This window comes from Parus major, chromosome 7, assembly GCF_001522545.3.
Source record: "Parus major isolate Abel chromosome 7, Parus_major1.1, whole genome shotgun sequence".
In the NCBI taxonomy this organism is placed as follows: domain Eukaryota; kingdom Metazoa; phylum Chordata; class Aves; order Passeriformes; family Paridae; genus Parus; species Parus major.
Window position 1 is genome coordinate 5,073,918 of NC_031776.1, and position 12,068 is coordinate 5,085,985.

Here is a 12,068-nt window from a genome sequence, read left to right on the forward strand (position 1 = left end):
CCTGCAGACTGCTTTGAGCAAAAACAAGCAAACATTTTGAGGGTCCTGAAGCCAAAAATAGCTGCAGTCTGGAAGAGAACTAGGTGGATTATCAGACACACTTTCCTTCTTACCTTGCCCTGGACCCTCACAGTCACTGCTTAAGAACAATAAAATGTCCCAGATTGATCCCTGATCTGATGTGGCACCGCCAATCTCATTTGAGGTGGTCTGTGGACAGCTGCCAGCACATGGGCAGGGATGAGAACTGCTCTGTCCTGTTCAGTGAGTCAGTTTTGACTCGCAAGGGAGCACCATTCAGGGCATAGATGGCAAACTGTGTAGAAAACAGTTTGCTTCTCTAGCTTGGATCCTTCCCAGGCACTGTACCTATGGAAGATGGTGGCAGCAATGACAAGGTGTGACGGTAGTTTCTCCAATGAATGCTTTAGCTGCTGCCCTTGCACCTAATTCTTAGCAGGACAGATGTATTTACCTTATATATTAATCTTTATTCACATTAAACTTCTTCACAGAGCAAATAAAGATTCAACACAATACAACTCTATGCAAATTAATCCCAAACTTAAAGCAAATAAGGAATTGTACCACTATTTCACAGGAATGACCCACAATGTAAGAGCAACTGGCTGCTATGTGTGGTTGGGATAAGTGCTGAGCTGGAGAGGCTCTGGGTACTGCCAGATGTTTGGCACAGCTGGCTCCTGGCATGACTGACATGCTTGCAAAGCAGAGAAAAGATCATGCCTCAGAGGGTGGGAGAAGCTATGGCTGACCTCCAACCTGCATTTTCCAGGTGCTCATAGATCATAGACCAAGTTCTATAGATCAAACAGTGGCTCCTTACTGCACAGAGGACTTCAAGGCATGATGGAGACAAGGCAAGCATGCAGAAGCCCAGGCAGAACCTGGCCTGAGGTAGGTCTGAGCAGGGAGCGATGTCAGGAAGCTGTTGGTGATGTGGGAAAAAGATCCAGTGCATGTTCTCCAGCTGCTCTTCATCACAAGATACAGGTGCTCACTAGCCCTTAGGGCCTATCATATCACTGCAGTTGCTTGAACCCTTTATGTCCAACTCGGCAGTGAGTTCTCAGGAAAACATTGCATAGTGGTAGAGACCAATGCAGCAGGGGAAGGCATGGAGCAGCCTGGAGGCAGATCCTGCTGGAGCAGAGGAGAGATGGTAGTTTTGAAATCCCAGCTCAAAACAAAAGCTGGAAGCACTCTGTACTCTGGCTTTGGGGTCAGTGTCCAAGACTGCTGCCAGAAAGCAAAGTTAGCATCAGGAGATGGGGCAGGACCCACTGCACATTCCTGTGGTGTTCCCCTCTACCAGCTCCACCAACACAACTGGAAAGCAGGGCCAGGAGACTGGCGTGGGTGCAGTCCTTCAGTCAGCACCTGACATGATGAGGGCTCTTGGAAGAAGGGATGAAAACATGAGGATAAAGAAGAAGGGCTGGGAGCCTTAGTTTCAGATTTCCTTGGTTTGATCTTTCCTTAGCTTGGCATTTCCTTTTTTAACAGTGCGTCCCAGTGCTGCCAGGTATTGCCTCATTCATTAAACCTGGGGTTGACGACAGTGGTGGTGGCACTCTTGAAGAGGGGATTATCAGCCTGGAGGGAGAGAAGTGAGAGCCTTGTGTTTGATTTCCAGCAGAGCATTACCCATCCCACCCATCCCAATGCCAACAGCACAGACAGCACTGGAAGAAGAGCCCATAGGGTGTTTAGGCCCCTAAATGGCAAAATCCAGCTGGGCTGAAAAACAAGCAGTGGGGAGAGCTCAGGTCTACATGGCTGCCTCTGGAAAGGATGTCCCTTCCGACTGTTCCCAGTGGATCTGAGCACCCCACAACACTCCACTGGCATGGATGGGCTCTCTTACATCATTCCACTTGGCTTTGGTCTTCTCCTTCTCAAACCGGCGGTATTCCCGACGGTCAAGCAGCTCCATCAAGAGCCGCCAGATGACCAGGACCAGAATGCCAATGAGGAACACGCCAGCGATGGTGCTGCCCACGATCAGTGGGATGTTGGGAGGCTGTGGGCACTCTTTGGGACAGACAGACAGTGTCAGGCTGCAGCCCCTGGCAAAGCAGCAAGGCTGCCATAGCAAGGTTGGCAGCCTGCCTGTGTCAGGGCAGGGGGAGCAGGGATGGGATACCTCTATCAGGATCAACGATGATGGTGTACATATCCTCGCCATCCTCCTGGACCATACGGAAGGACATCCAGCAGTTCTGGGAATCCTTTTCTCTGCATTTCCTATCATTTATGCTCACCTCTGTTGAGTTTGTGTGCAGGTGGATGTTGGGACAGGCCTGGGAGCAGTTCTTCTCAAAGGGACCACTGTTGAAGAACTTGCACTCCACGCAGGAGCTGCAAAACAAGCAGCCACAGCTCACATCTGCAGGGGCAGCAACCCTCTCACCTGGCTTTGGCTACAGCTGGGCTCTGCCCAATATCCTTCCCTGGGATATTAGGGATCCCCCCTGCCCCCGTGGCGCCTCTGTGGGCATCACTCACATGTATCTGCCACAGGGTGAAGTGCAGCCTGGGCACTCCTGGCAGAAGGGGGGCTGGTACCCTCCCCAGCACTGGCAGCGGTTGCAGTGGCAGGTCCCGCGGAGGCTACACACGTGTCTGCGGCTGTTGAGGCAGCCCTCCGTCGACTGCTGGCACTGGCAGGCGCTGCCCTCGTATCCAGGCAGGCACTTGCACGTCCCGCAGTCGCATTGCCCTCGTGCTGCAGAGGAAGATCTTTCAGATCCTGCAGGCAACCAGGCCACCTTCCCTCTGCCCACGCTTGGAGAGCGCCACCCACCCTGCGCCCACCACACCACCCTTCACGGGATGCTCAAGGAGCTGGTGTGGTGGGACCCAGCAGCCCCAAACCCTCCCACTGGGCTTATGGCACAAAAAGGCCGCATCTCCCTGGGCATTTAACTCTTCTAAGCAGTGGCCAGTTGGAAAAGCTGTCGCAGGCACATCACCTGGGCCGCCGCAGAGGGAGCCGTTGAAGAACTCGCAGTTCATGTTGTCGCACTGGCAGTAGGTGCCGTAGATGTACTTGCCAAGTGTGTCACTGGTGTGGCAGACGCACTGCCCGCACACGCAGTCCCCCTGCCCCGAGCAGATCACCGAGCTGTTGTCCCTCCGGCAGCTGCGCTCCAGCTCCTTGCTGCTCTTTCCTTTGGTGTCGCACTCACAGTTCTTCCCTGTGTATCTTGAATTGCAGCTGCCGCCAGAGGAGACAAGCAAGCTTGGGTCAGTGGCCATGGGGCATGCACAGGGCCCAGACCTCCACAAAAGTGGAGCAAATCCAGGACAGCCTCACCAAAAACCAATCACAGCATGTTGGTGCTAACTCCATGCTGGAGCAGGGTGGCTGACTGGGAGCAAACCTCAGAAATGCTGCTTTTCCACCAGTTGTATTCACAACACCAAATAAATGCCAAAAAATTATTGTTATATTTATGATTTCTAAGCCCTTGCCAAGGAGATGTGAGTATTTCCTGAGGGAACCCAGTCTTTGCCTCTCTTTGTCACTGAGAGGCCATGAAGCAATAATTACACTTAAAGACCTGTGAGCTGCAGCCAAGAAATGGGATTTTCACCCACTACAGAAATCTGTGTCTGCTTGGTCGGTGGATTGGTGGATGATTTGATACTGGGATGGATGGGTAGACAGTTGGATTGAGGCCCTTAGGGAAACAGCATAACCTCCACCAACAGAAGAGCCAGCTCATTGTGTCCCCTGCCTCCATCAACACAGGGGACAGTTCCAAGGGAAATGCACGGATCCACCCCTCTGAACAAAAAAAATTTGTGCAAAGCTACAGAGCCCAGCCAAGGCTTGGCCCAACATCCCTCTCCCAGCAATTCCCCAGCTCTGGCAGCATTTGAAATTGTGTTTTGGGTGGACAGCACATACCTGCAGATGCCACATTCGATGATGCCTTGCCCATTGCAAGCGGCTGGGTCAGGCTGGTCATTGCAGCGGCAGTCACAGTTGCTGGCCACATGGACAGTGAGGGTGTCTGTGAAGCCTAGTGGCCGGATGGTGAAGGAATAGTTTGGAATGCACGCCTTGGCTGTGACCTTCACTTTGAAGATGACCTAGAAAGTGCAGAGTAGGACAGGGAAGGGCCAGATGTCACTGTGTGCAGGCCCTAGGCTGAGGACATGCGCATCCAGAACAACGGCAGATCTCCCACATTCCGTAGCTTTTTGGACACTCTTGGCATTAAATTAATAAAAACAGAAAGCCTGGAAGAGCAACCAGGGTTCCTGTCATTAAACAGGATGGGCAACAGAAACCATGCAAGCTGTGGGGTGTTCCTGGTATGGGAGAGCATACCTCATCATTGATCTTGACATTGTCGCACTGGCCTCTTGCTTCATCCACAGAGTCCTTGTCATTTTTGCATTTGGAGTCATATTTGACATCCAGAGTGTCCAGCAAGGAGGAATGGTCCAAGATTATCCGCGAGGAGAGGTTCTTTGAAAAAATGGTGGAGAAGGTGTCATCAGTCCAAGAGTAGACTGAACCAAGAGGGTATGGGGTTGCAGGTCAGGAAAATGAGCCAGAGAGCACCACAGGTCAGGATCTCAGCTGCCTGGGGTGGTTCTGGAAATGCAGGTGATGTCACTGGAGAGGTGGGAACTCCACACTTACATTGTAGGCCACTTGGATGAGTTCAATGATGTTGCTGGAGTCCTCATTCAGCTCTCCCACCGCTGACTTTGGGATCATCTCACTGAGTTTCTGCCAGTGGAGAGCAAAGAAGTGAGCACTTCCTACCACATGACAGCAGAGCAGGAGACAGCAGCAGGAGACACACACAGCTGTGTCTGTCCTCCTGGAAAGGGGATGGAGGATCTGACATATTCTCACCTTGTAAACATCCACCACCTTACTGGTGACCGCAAAAATGGGCTGAATGTTGTTTTCAGCAAGTTTCTGGACCAGCTGGCCAACAGATGGGTAGTCCTGGATGGGGAGAGGGATAGCACACTCAGCACAACCTCCCCCACCAGCAAAAGAGTAGACACTTTGGGTGTGGCAGCACAACTTAGGGTGATTAAGGTGGTATTTTGGTCTCTGAAACAGGCTGTTATTTACATGACATCATCTTTTCTGCCTGGGGAAGTGAGGTGGGGGGTGTTGGAGATGCTGAGCAGCTCCCAGGTACTTACAAACTCATTGCTCCTTTTGTACATGTTGTCCTCCAGGTGGCACTTGCCATCGTTGGGGGTCAGGATGCCCGCAAGCTTGCCATCCCCGGCAAAGTGGAAGCCGTCATCAGTAGCAAACACCAGCAGGCGGGTCACGTTGCGCCAGCCGATCAGATCCTGCAAGTGGCACAGAGAGTGGCCCCTGTCCCTGGGCAAGGCTGGCAGGACAGTGACCCCACCCATTGTGTCAGCCCCAGCATGGGGCAGGGGGCACGAGGAATGTGGGTTAAGGGAGATGAGGGTTAGGAGGCTCTGGGGTGGGATGCTCTCTTGTACTCTCCAGAGTGACCTGCCCTGCTGCCAAATCAGAACTTAGGCAGGATGGGCTTCCAGAGCCCACCTGGAGAGGGGCAGTGCCACCTGTGTGGGTGGGCAGCAGCCCTCCTGACTGAGCACAGCCCCTGGGAGCAGGGCAGGTGCAGGACTCACCCCACACACTGCTGCCTGCATCATGGCATCCAGCCCCCCCTCTGGGGCATCCAGGTTCCCTGAGATGAACTGCTTCCCCACTTCGTTCTCAAACTGCTTGGCATTGTCCGTCAGCGACAGGATGTGCTTAAAGGCGAAAGGAGGCTGGCACTTCTCGTCCTTATTGGGACAGGGGTTCTGCAGCTTCTCGGGGTGTGTGTTCACAAATGGCAGCACTGTCTTGTCCACAAAGGAGCCAAACCCTAGGGTAGCCAGACTACAGTTTCAGGGGCAGGGCACAGGGCATGGACAATCTGCTGGCCCCCACGCACATGCCCATGTCCCTTGCCTTGCCACACTCTTCAGCCTGGCAGAGGACACCTGCTGTCCACCTCCTGCATCCCCCTCCAGCCCTGCAGCTCTTCCCAGCAGCAAACAGATGTGCCAGGATGAAGACAGGCTCACCAATTCGTCTATAAGGGGTGGTGCTCTGCAGCGCCCTGAGCAGCTCCCCTCCCAGCTTCTTCACCTTCTCCAGGTCATCCAGCATGGAGTAGGAGAGGTCCATGAGGTAGTAGAGATCAATGGGATACCCCATGGCACGGCGAAACTTCGCTTCAAACACAGCAGGCTGGCCTGAGGGACAGGGATGGCAGGATCAGCTGCTGTGTTGTGCCAGCTTGTGCCATCACCCACCCCCCCTCTCTCTGGGAAGAAAAGGGGTGGAAATTCAAGCTGCAATGTGTTGCTGTGTCTCAGGTGAGTCTGGGGATGAGTGGAAGGGCGTTGCTGGCAGGCCACAAGAAGAAGGGTGTTGGGAATGCCAGGCAGAGCATACCTATCCTCAGTTTCAGGTGCACCTCCTGTGGAGTCAGCTGTATCTTGTTGCTTAAGGGAAGGTCCTGTGTCCTTTTGATCTCATTGCCTGGAAACTCAATCTCATTCTCTGGGCATCCCCTCTGCTTCAGCTGCTCAATGGTGTCACAGCGGATGGAGTCTGGCTCACCGGCTTTGGTGAAATTCTGCGTGTGACAACACCAGCAGGAAAGAAAAGAAACAGAGGAGCAGGAGGTGAACAGGCACCATACAGGATGACCTGGCCCCCCAATCCAGGTCTCCAGGCCATTGATGAAGAAAAGAAAGCCTTTGATGGAGAAAGGTTATAGCTGTTGGATCCCTCGTGGCCCCATCCTTCAGGCAGGACATGAAACACTCCCACAATGGAGTCAGGCAGAGCCAGGCAGGCAGGGTGACTGCCTTGATTGATGCCTGTTAGCTGACTGCTGGGGGGTAACAACTAGACAGGCTACATGGACCTACCAGCTTCTTGCACCAGGCGCATCCTGGACCAGACTGAATGCAGTCCTTGCACGTCCCCACCTTGATCTTGGGGCACTCCATGGCAAAGGCTGGAAAGGCAAGAAGGCAGAGTTGGTGTGGGGGGAAGACACCCAACACCATGCACTCATGCTGGCCTGAGCCTGCCCTGCCTCCCAAACCAATGCTGGGGGCTCTGGAAGGGCCCTCAACTGCCTTGCTGTCCTTCAGCTGAGCTGGCTCGTGTGAAGTCCAGATCCCAGGAAGTGTAAGGACATTGCCTTTACACACCTCTCAGTGCTGTGTCCCCTCTGCTGTTGGGCAGATTTCGGATCCCCCCCACCCTTTCACTGCCTGTGAAAGGTGCTGGGAGGAAGGCAGGTCATGCTCACCTGTTGTCACCAGCAGTAGCACCCAGGTCACTGCTGACAGCTGGAGACAGTAGTCATGACACATTTTCTGCAAGACAAAAAACATTCTCGTGACCACCTGGGATGTGCCCCAGGGATGAGGCAGCTGCAGTTTCCCTGGACAACCTGTGTTGAGATCACATTCATTAAAACTGTCATGTGTCACACCTTTCCCCAGCAAAGCCCTGGAGCAAACCCTGACAGTCTAATGGCCTTGCAACATGGATGAACACGAGGAAGTCAGAAAAGAGGAATTTGTTAAAAGAAGAAAAAGGAATAAGAAAGTACAAAGGAACAACAAACACTCCCTTTTTTAGCAATATTAGACACAGTGCCTGAAAACCAGGTCATCAGTTTCAAAATAGCTCTGATAGCTGCCCTGAGTAAGAAAAGAACCACTCCTGCCATTGCCTCTTCCTGTGAACTTACCAAATAAACAGCTCAGAGTGATGTGGAAATGAGAAAACAAGGCAAACTGTCAAAAGACACTGAGGCAGGTTAGTACTTTAGGGCTGCTCAGATCCGTCCCCTTCTCAGGCATCAGGGTGTGCTGCCTTAGCTCATCAGCCTCTGTAAGACACCACACCAGCTGAGGATGACACTGGTCAGCCTTGAAAGGATGTCTGGTCTTCTCCCAAAGGCAGAGAGAGGGTCTAGGTAGGTCAGTGGGTAATGTTTGCACAGTGAGGTTTGGTGCCCAGCTGTGATACAGGTAGTGGCCATCACTGATTATGGCTGAGGCCATCTGGAAGCCCACCCTGCCCTGGATCCAGTCCCCCTGGCAGAGCTCCACAGCCAACATCACATTGCTGCACAGCCAACAAGAGGCACTGCTGTGGTCACCCAGCCAAACCCTCAGGGTGACAAGTTCACTCTGCCACGTCTGCACCATCCTATGGTGGGTGGCCAGAGCCCTCCTGGACAAAGAGCTCTGCAAGTTCCTCTCCACCACCTCCCCCATGGTAAGATTTTAAGTGCATAATTTATTGTCACAGCTGCAATGTCCCTGCCTGTGTGTCATGCTGTGCTCAGCTGGCCCAATACATTCCTATCACCTCTACATTCTGCCAGCAGAATTTGAGCTTGAAGGAAAGAAAAGTGGGTCCTGCCTTTGTTTCCTGTAGAACTCAGTGACTGACACCCCATATGTGCCTAATTCAGCTCCAGTTCTGCTACAAACCAGAAGTTCCCACACATGCTGTGAGGACCAAACCCATGGGCTCAATGAGCTCCTGCTGTTCCACCTGCCCAGTGTTTCCAAGTGTTTCATTCCCACTGCTATGCCAAAGTGTGCAGTGCTGAGGGGATGAAGCTCTGTGAGCTCCTCGTTCTTGCTGAAGGTTGGAGTTTCCTGTTTACAGGCTCATCTCAGAAAATAGAGCAACCCTGAAAGTGGATTTAGAAAAGCTCCCGAACTCCAAAAATACAGAAATACTCTCAACACACCCCCAGTGCTAGCTGCTATCAAATATTGTATAGTAAGGCTCATGTTGTGAGCTGCATTTGGATGCTTTATTTCACCCCCACAGTGGCTTCTTGCCCTTGTCACAAGAGTATCTCCTGATACTTGGAGTGAGCAACAGCAGGAAGTTCAACACTTCTCTTCTGCCATGGAGGGAAATTACGCTGTGGTGTGTGGGCGGGTGAGCACAGGGCTTTCAAAGAGTACTAATGGGGTTTCTGCCTTTGTCTGCCTCCTTACAGCCTTCAGAGGAGGGCAAAGCAAGCTTTCAGCCTGACTCTGCATGAGCAGGGCACTGACATAGGCCTCAGCAGCACTTCCTTCAACCCTCTTGATGATCCCTTCAGCTCATCCCAGATTTGCAGGCACCACCAATCCTGGGTCTTGACTCCCACAAGAGCTCTGCTTGTGCAATTGTTTTCTTCCCCTTCTTTCCCACAAATTCAGGCAAGCAGAAGGGTGCATGTGGTCCATCCTCCTGCCCTTCTGTGAAGGAGCAGAACTGCAGAGCTTTACAATTGCCTTCATCCCATGGTGGGGAGTAGAGTGCCAAGATGGAGCAACCCAGCTAAGGACAGGACACATTGCCACCAGGCTCTGCTTCCTGGCCAGGACTGCAAGGTGGCATCAGGGGGAGAAAGACGCACCTCAGGACCAGGGTCCTTCTTGGTCCTGTGCTCTGATCTTCTCACCACATGACTTGGGTGGCTCAGGATCAAGCCTCATCTTCAGCAAGCCTTTTGCAGAAGCCACCAGGGTATTCCACCAATGGAGCATCTCCCTTAGGGCAGGGTGCCCCCCAAGGGTCTGCATGCCAGAAGATGTGAGGATGGCCTCAGGGAAGGTGCATAAGTTAAATGCTGGGTGCTGTCCTTGCTGTTCTGCCTGTGGGCAGGGTGCAGAGCTGGGGCACTCTGGCACTCAGGATTTGCTGGGGGCTGCTGTTGGGATGAAGCCGGCTGCTGTGCTCATGGAGGAGCAAGCTGGGAGTTATAAATAAGGCTGAAGGGGAAGTGTTGATGCCAGCAGTGATCCTGTTGCTATAAATAAAACAAGTGTTCAACAGCAGAGATGAGTCTTGAAGTCTGTTAGCCACAAGTTCCCATCAGGGCTTTGCTAAACATCTGTTTTCCCACAAAAAGGGGGGATATGCACTCATGCCCGGTATCCCGGGGCAACTCCTGTGGTGTTTGCACCATCCACCTGTAACTATGAGGTTCCACTAGCACCACTGCCCATGGGTGCTTGCTCCACACTGCCAAGCATCCCTGGTGCCAGGTCACCATCATGCTGTGACAGAGATGCCAGGTACTGCACCCAGCAGAGCTGCTCCTTCCCACCCCTGCGATCTGGGCAGCTCCAGACCCCTGTGCAGAGGGGAAATGAGCAGAGTGGGGTATGGTGAGGATGGGAGAATGGATGTCACTTGACTTGGGGCTGATTCTTCTGTCACTCAATTGTGTGAGATCCCACCCAGGTGGTCACACACAGGTCTTTCCCAGTCCATGCAGAATATCATACTCAGTGTGTGTGTGTGTGTGTGTTTATATATATACATATATTTTATATATAAATCACAGGAAAAAATATAAAAAATAAATATATAAAAATATATTTTCATATATTAAGAATACATATAATTAAATAAAAAGTATATACATAAACACACACATATATATATGTATTCCCATGTCCTATTATAGGAAATACAAATATATTTTATATATATTTACTTCCAGCAGCCTCCAGTGCCTGCAGAGGATAGACCTGTGGGGTGAGCTCTCTCCCATGTGCACCAAGTCCCTGCCTAGTTGGTGTCATCCCTTGGCTATGGGCACCAAGATCCCTGGGTGCCCGTGGGACCCTTGCCCTGCCCTGGGATGAAGGGAAGGAGGGGGTTTGTGCTGCTGGGTCTGCCAGGGTCAGAGTCCTGCTTGGGTGGGAAGGGGCTGCCCGCTATCTGCCCTGGGTAGTCTGGGAACACCACACCCTCCAGCCTGCCTGAGATCACTCGGAGCAGCACCAAAAGTGCAAAACCGCTGTGAAGCAGGATGTGACAGCTGCCACAGCTAGGATAGCAAAATGCACCATTTAGAGACTTCCCACAACTTGCAATAGTCCCGTTCTAGGGTCTGTGCTGGCCACAGGACATGATGTCACTGCATGTGTTCACACCTTTACTCCTCACCTGCTAGGAGGCTGGGAGCTGTAGCTGTGGCACTGGAAAAAGCATCAAACACAGGGACCCAGCTGCTTTCCCTGACACCTGGGGTGTGCCCCACATTCCGTCTGCATCCAAGAGCCACTGAGATGTCAGGAAGGACCCGCTCTCCCCAGGGCCACATGTCTGCAGAGTATTTGATGTGTGCAGCACACAGAGAGATGGAGAAGAGCGAGGCTCTCACTCCCTCTCCCAGCTATTCCCCCAGGCTCACAGGGGTGCAGGGACAGCCAGGAGGGTCTGTGCACAGGCATTCCAGGTGGTGACACTGTGCTGAGTCCTCCAGGCAGCCATCCCTACTATCCTCGTGCCATGCCACCATGCCACTTCCCTCCTTCCCACTGCAACCCGTGGCTGGCAGTGGCAGAGATCCCATTAGGAAGAGAGAGGGTGATGGGAGGGGACGGTGGCAGCCCACAGCCCTGGTGCTGCACGTCAGCACACAGCCCATGCCACCCTGCCCAGTACCATGTGTGAGAGCGTGGGAAGAGCACACTGCACCCTCTCTGCTCTGCCTTCCGAGCCTGCAGGGTGTGAGAAAAGGGAGTTTTGGAAGTCTAGCATCGTCCTCACAATAACCACCTGCATTTCTGGGCTCAATGCTATCTACAAAGGCAAAACTGTCACAGACCAGGCAAGCTGCCTTTGCAAAGGCTGCACAGACTGACCCGCTGGCGGGAAGGACACCACGCCAAGCTCCCTGAAGCTCCCTGAACTCAGGTAACCAGATGTTAGATCAGGAGTAATAAAAATGTGCCATTGAAAGACCAGAGCTACAAAACCTCTTCGTTGCCTGCCTACCTCCCCCCCCAAGAAAGAAGGAACAAAAGCATAAAAATTGAGACGCTGTACTTGCCTGGCCTCTAGCCCTCATCTCTATCCTGTACTTGGGCTGGGATGAGGATGGTCTCAGCTTCTTAAGTTTGGCTGGAAAAAGCAGCTGGGCATCAGGAGCTCTGTGATGTACCGCAATCTTTCCTTCCTATTTCTGTCTTGCAGTTGCAGGGGA

General features: G+C 52.7%; 1 protein-coding gene across 1 annotated transcript; it reads right to left on the reverse strand.

Annotated features, from left to right (window-relative positions):
- Positions 1-468: 468 nt before the first annotated feature.
- Positions 469-12,068, reverse strand: ITGB2 (integrin subunit beta 2). Its single transcript, XM_015635449.3, has 16 exons — positions 11,916-12,068; positions 7,359-7,425; positions 6,970-7,058; positions 6,488-6,671; positions 6,115-6,285; positions 5,671-5,912; positions 5,203-5,358; positions 4,901-4,996; positions 4,682-4,771; positions 4,364-4,504; positions 3,938-4,122; positions 2,997-3,241; positions 2,530-2,749; positions 2,168-2,382; positions 1,889-2,055; positions 469-1,617 (listed from the first exon to the last, which is right to left on the reverse strand). Exons 1-16 carry the CDS (start codon positions 11,931-11,933, stop codon positions 1,555-1,557), a joined length of 2,349 nt encoding a protein of 782 aa, XP_015490935.1. The 5' UTR covers positions 11,934-12,068; the 3' UTR covers positions 469-1,554.

Coding starts and splice junctions, on each gene's coding strand:
- ITGB2 (XM_015635449.3), bottom strand. Junction 4,123..4,363: donor ATGTCAAGATCAATGATGAG/GTATGCTCTCCC, acceptor TGCACTTTCTAG/GTCATCTTCAAAGTGAAGGT. Junction 2,383..2,529: donor TCACCCTGTGGCAGATACAT/GTGAGTGATGCC, acceptor CTTGTTTTGCAG/CTCCTGCGTGGAGTGCAAGT.